This window comes from Manacus candei, unplaced genomic scaffold (assembly GCF_025592945.1).
Source record: "Manacus candei isolate 608988 ecotype Guabito, Panama unplaced genomic scaffold, ASM2559294v1 h1tg000452l, whole genome shotgun sequence".
Lineage (NCBI taxonomy): Eukaryota > Metazoa > Chordata > Aves > Passeriformes > Pipridae > Manacus > Manacus candei.
In genome coordinates, this window is record NW_026138500.1 from 15,335 (window position 1) to 21,825 (window position 6,491).

At 46.8% G+C, this 6,491-nt stretch overlaps 1 protein-coding gene across 1 annotated transcript; it reads right to left on the minus strand.

Moving 5' to 3' along the window:
- Positions 1–3,634: 3,634 nt before the first annotated feature.
- On the minus strand, positions 3,635–6,201 carry LOC127465623 (insulin receptor substrate 2-B-like). The gene is given in 3 exon segments (XM_051776138.1): positions 3,635–5,962; positions 5,964–6,075; positions 6,077–6,201. Coding segments are annotated over 3 exon segments (2,565 nt in total).
- Positions 6,202–6,491: the final 290 nt, after the last annotated feature.

Consider the following 6,491-nt stretch of genomic DNA (forward strand, 5'->3'; position numbering starts at 1 on the left):
TTTTTCTGCACAAAAGCTTCAGCTTTTCTTCAAAATTGAGCTCTACTGTTTCAACTATTGACAACAATATAAATTCAACTTTCTATGAATGTTTAATAAGGAAAATGAGTCTAGAAAGCATCCAAACATTTTCACAGATCACCTCTCAAAATATATAAGCAAAGTTTGGAAAATTGAATCAATGTTCTCTTCATTACACAATTCTACTTTCAATTCATAAGTTTAAGATGGGATCAGATTATAAAACTACATGCAGTTGTCTGAATTTTGCTGAGGAACAATCAATCAGATGAAAAAGATCATAAGGGAAGAAGAGAAACTAAGAGGACAAATATTTAAATTAGGATGGCAGCATGCCATTGCTCAAAAATGTTTTCTTTAAAATTAAGGAACACACTAGAAAAGCACTCGGCAAGTTTTCTATGCAAAAATCATCAGTAGTTTTATAAAAATTGGAGGCAGAGAATTAAATCAGTCTTAATTCACTAGACTGCACCCTGGTGTGTTCCACGTGAAAATGTATCAGATGAGAATATACCGAATTCATACTTCATTTCCTGCATCTGAATTATTAAGGCCATACAAGTCAGGACACTTTGAAACACACCGAGAGGCTTCAAGAACACAGCAGACATACCTTAATTCTCTCAAAGAAATCCATTCTAAATAATACCTGTTTTTGTAGGAAAGGCTTTTACTGACATAATTCTGCAACTGATTCCTAAAAGGATAAAAGCTTTGCTTACAGATGATATTAATTTAAGATAATTAAATGATTAAAATCTCCATGTCAAAGACTAAGACAGCTTAATGCTTTCTGGAGAACACTACCGAAGTTCTCCATTTCCTGAACTTCAGGTTAGGGGGAAATCAGAATTAATTTGATTTATGCAGATCAAAAGCAGCAGAGCACCCCTAGACTTTCCTGTGCACATGGCCACACAATATTCCTGTTGTTCAGGAAAGCACCAAACCCAGCACAACCTCAGGACGCAACGTGGCATCCAAAGACAAACGTTCAGGCGGCCGGGCCGGGGCAGGAACACGGCAGCAAGTTGCACGTGGAGCCCTCCCCATAGCATGCAGGCCTGGGAGGGGGCTCAGTTGCCCAAATACATTCTTCACAAATTACTGAGAAGTTTTTTTGCCCCAAATTTTACTGAATACACAATTACTATCCCACGTCATTGTCCTACTTCTTTGAGTTCTTATTTTAATGGCATAGCTTTAGACCTTGCTAGAGGCAAGCGGTGTTATTTGAGAAAAGCCAAATTCCTTCTTATTTTGCACACACAGACACAGAGTCTACAAACACAAATCAAAACCTGGCATGTTGGCTGCATCCATCACATATGCAGTTACTGTGCCTGGGTGACCCAAACGAGGCCCTGGCACAAGAGACATTCCAATTTGGGCAAGGTGTTCAACTACCTGCTGACCACTGAGCACATGTTCCATGGACTCTCTTCAGCCAACAACAAACTAACGATGCTCAAACTGAACTAATGAACACATTTTGTACCTGTAATTTTACTGACTTCCCACAAGCGAAAAAAATCACAATTTCTTTTAAAAAAACCTGTTACATGACCCACTTTTCACTGGATAAACTATTTAAACACAGCAACTGGTAACAACACATCCCAGTGAATGAGACTTCTCCTCAAGCTGTATTTCTAAAATTTAGAAGACAAAGTTACTCTTAAAAATAATCTTTATCCACAATTGTTCCATCAAAACATGGTTTTGTTATTTAGTGGTGCTTGGCAGTTTCATGAGCTAAAAACCTCTCCCATGCTTCAAGATAATTTTTATTCACTTTGCAGAAATGCCTTATCTTTTGCAACAGTGGCATCTTTTTCTGTTTGAATAAACAGCAGGGTTGTTTCTAGGAAGGCCTTATGCACACTCCCTAATTTCATCTCTTCTACTGATACTATTCCTAGAATTAGTAAACTTGCATGCAGTTTTGGCAGGGGCCTAACACCAACTCAAATGGCACAGACAGCTTGACAAGAAGTTGTTGGGGGTTTTTTGAGTTTGTTTGCTTGAGATTTTTAAGCTTTCTATTACAAGATAAAACGACAATACTAGAAATAAACTCTTCTTCACTTCCAAACACAGAGAAGTTCAAGATTTCAGATTTTCATGTCACAGAAAAATGAAAAACAGTTCTGCTTTTGAAAAAGCATTCTCACAGCAAGTGTGTGAGATACTGCACCTGACCTCCTGAACCACAGAAAACACGAGTAAATTTTAGCCAAGAAAAAAACCCAACCAAAACTTGTTTGTGCAGCTCCCAGGAATACCACCTGCTACAGTTCACTCTGCTCTTGAGACAAAGGTCAGGAGCCCTCAGTGCCAATAGGGATGAATACCCTCTGCCTGTGCTCTTGCTGCAAACTGGGCATTACAAATTGTTTGGAAATGAATAAGAAAGAAAACAGCCATGGCACACGTCTGCAAGCACTGCCCTGCTTCCCTCATTCTGAAAGGACTTGGAATACTTGGAAGAGTTTGAGTAGTGCAGCAAAACTGCAAGGTGTGACACAGCTTCCCAGTGAGGAACAGACAGCTAAAAGAATCCTTCAGCCTGCAGAGAAGTACTGGGATGTAGCAGGACATTTAAAAAGCCCAGATGATACCACAGGTCCGTGCTGTGGGCAGGACAGGAAGGTGCTGGCAGCACACTGGCCAAGTGTATGGCAGAGGGGGCTACAGCATCTACACAACCTTAAGTGGCCTGGAGAGAAAAGGCAGAGTTCATTATCTCTTCCACTACACAAACTGGGGGCTGCTCAACAAAGCTGGTACAGAGCAGGGTCCAAAATGGACAAAGGTCTGCATGCAGTGTGTACTGCCTGATCGCAGGCTGCTATGGATACAAGGAGTTTACACAGGATCAAAGAGAGATTGGAAAAGTACTTGGATTAAAGATCCATAAAGGATTATAAAACAGACAAACTATATCAGGCTCAGGAAATCCCCCAAGCTGAAAAAAAAATAAGAAAATCAGAGGCTGGGTGTATGTTTTTGGGAAGTATTATATACACCTGCCCTGCTCTTCCTCTGCTGGGTGGTGTCTGCTTGCAGACACAGGTCTGGGGCTTGAGTGAGCCAAACTATTCTTTGTGAACACAACCAAGAGAAAGGGCAGTGTCACTCATGACTAATGAAAAAGCTCCCCACCTTTCAAATCACCTTTCCCAAGAATTCCTTTCTACGCAAAGTTTCACCTGTTCTAATTCATCCCGTCGGTTCTTCCCAACCACTTTAGACATCAACACCTGAAAGCATTCAGCACTACTTTTTTCTTTCACCTCTACTGCCATGACTGTCAAAGAAAGTTACTACACAGCCACATACCCACATAGTTACACTCTCCTCAGCCATACCCTTTGCCCATGCATGCCCACACAAAAAAATAAATACATCTGTGCTATTGGCCACTCTCTGCTACCACACCATTTGAACTCTACAAGTGGATGTACTAATGAAAACCTAAACAGCTTACAAATTGTTCTAACAGATTAACTTAAGATAAAAAATAATTCCATACAAGAAACTATCTTTTTGGCCCCTTAACCCATATTGGTTTAGACTTCAGAAACCTCACGGTTTTGACTTATAGAATTTAAAGCACGTTCATCTGTATATCAGTGGATGTTTTACCTGCTTCCAACTTGTGCTGAAATGGGCCCTCAGCCAACCCATCTGCACTATCAGTAAAGAAAGAGGACGAGGTCGTCACAGTCCTGGCAGAAGAGAACGTTTCAGAGCTGTGTCTCCTGCCTTGAGGGTCAGCTCGAATCACTTTCGGTCCCATAGGAAGGTCAGAGCCAGGAATGGAGAAGCTACTGCTGCCAGCATATCGATCAACAATGCAGAGTCTATTAACAATGGAAGAAAGACTATCCATCTTCACACCGTTGTCAGATTCGGCGGCAAACAGCTGAGGTGGTGTTGAATCACTGGGGTGCTTTGGAGCTGAATTACCAGGTGACATATCCATATACTCATTGTTTACAGTCTTCTCATTACTTCCTTTAGAACCAAATCCAGTTAAAGGACTCCGTACAGGTGAAGAGCCAGCCTTTGGAAACATCATCATATATCCTCGAGAGTCAACTTGAGATGGTGACCAGGAATTGTTGATCTGTTTTGGAACAGACATGCTTTTAGGAGTCATTGGCAAATTGCTGGTGCTGGATAGAGAAGATGCAACTCCTGGCATCATTGGCATGTATCCATCATCCCTGGCTTGACTCCTGCTTTGGTTACACATGGAATCAAGGTTAGTATCACTGTACTCCAATTCATGGTTATCTTTCGATCTTGGTGTTTCAGAGTAAAGTAATCGCCCATGATTTCCTGAAGAATCTTCATCTAACAAAGCCGTAGTTTGTGTTGTCTTCTGTTGCACTGCTACAGAATTTGGTTTTGTTAGCGAGTAAGTTCTTTTCCTGAAACACTTTTCAGCCTCCATATAATCATCTCTTGAGCCATCATCTACTTGTTGCTTACTCATGGACATGTACTCACTCAGACAGTTCTCCTCTCTGAGAGGTGGTGTGTTTCCCAGGGAATCCGGTGTATTACTCCTGACCCGAAAGTACCTGAAATCTCCAGGGCTGGAACCATATTCATCAGAGGAGATAAATTCTCCATCACTCAGGGAACCACAAACAGATGAGCTAGAAGACCTGGTCAGCATGTCCGAAGCAGAGCCATAGCCACTACTGGAAGAAACACTGATGGAACTTGTAGTGGAGGGAAAATGAGAAATGGGCAGCAAAGCAGATCTGGTGTGGTAAGATGAGCTGAAAGCAGCTCTCATGTACCTTCCACTCCCTTCCTGACGGCCCAAATTCATCCTTGCAGTATTCAGGTGGATCATACTCCCAGTCACTGACCTAAAAGGTCTAGCCATGGTTCCTTTTCCTTCACTGAATATTCTCAAGTGATAGGAGTTGTTGCTTTTGGTGGTAGGAAGAGTCCCTCCAGCAACACTCTCAGTTCTAGATCTTCTCTGCAAGCCTGTCTGGCTGGGGGGCAGGTTGCCCAAGCGCCTCCTGGTGCTGATGAAGGACATGGGATTGGTACCTCTGCCACCACCAGAAGAATGCCTCTTGTTCCAGGGACTGAACTCTGCAAAGGTATTTAGAGCTTTCATGGTATCCAGAAAAATCTTGTGCATATTCTGGGCAACCACAGAATCATCCACTTGCATCCAGAGTTCTCCAGGCCCAATAGAGGCCAATCTGCCCACTTCAATAAAGAAGAAGTTCCCTGAGTGTCCACAGCAGCAAATGTTCATCAGCCACAGCTGGACAGAGGGCACCTCCGAGTTCAGCTTGACGAGGTGCATGGCCTTGCTGGAGAGGCACAACCTGTACACTCCAGTGAGGTTTTTCGTCTGTCCCAACCCTTTGGGCTTCACGTTGACCTGCCACACCTCCTTGAACATGGTGCCAGGCCTCAGGGCAGCCCCGTAGCGCTCATCATACTCGTCCACCTGCTGATCGGCATGGTCCTCCTGCTCCAGGAAGCCCCTCTTGCTCTGGCTCATGAGCTCGCTGATGGCCTGGTACCAGGCCTCCTGCTCGGCCTCGTTCTCTGCCAGCATGGCGAAGTACTCGTCCTTGGTGTACAGGGCGATGATGTGCTTGTGCTTGGCGTCGGCGCGGCGACTCACGGTGAAGCACTGGTACAGCGGGATGACCCGCTTGGCGGGGGGCAGCACAGCGCAGCAGCCCCGCCGCCGCGCCCGCAGGCTGCTCTTGAACTTCTTCTCGCTGTCATAGTACTCCAACCGAGCGGGGTCTAGGTGGCTCTCGGCCCGCAGCACGAAGTAGCGCTTGTGTCCGTGCTTCTGCTTGCGCAGGTACCCGCACTTCCTCACGTCCTCGCCGGCGCCGCGGCCCGCCGGGGGGGGCTGCCCGTCGCGGGCCGCCGAGGGCACTGGCCCGGCCCGGCGCGGGGGCGGCCTCGGGCGCCGGGCACAGCGAGGCGCTGGGCGAGCGCCGCCGCAGCAGCAGCAGCAGGTGGCGCGGCTTCGGGAACGGCCCAGCATCCGTCCTCGCCCGCCACCGCGCCGAGCACGCCGGGCTCCTGGTGGGGCGCGGCTCCGTCTCCCGTGTGCCGGGCGCCCGGCTCCTCCTCGCCGCCGCCGCCACCCGAGCCATTCATCCCGCTTGCCATCTTAGGGGCCACGGAGGGTCCGGTGCCGCCGGGGACGGGGGGCACTAGGGCGGGCAGAGCGGGGACCGGCACTCACCGAGGAAAGCGCCCCCGCGTATGGGGAACGGGCGGTGCGTGCGGTGCCTCCTGCGTCTCCCGCTCGGTCCGGGGAGTAGGGGTCAGAGCGGACTGGCAGCGCGGCAGACCAGCCAGCTCCCTGTGCGGACACAGAAGGGAGCAGAATGACGATTATGTTTACTTCAGACCCCAATTCCCACAACTTCTCCACTTGCTCATGGAAGGAAATAATG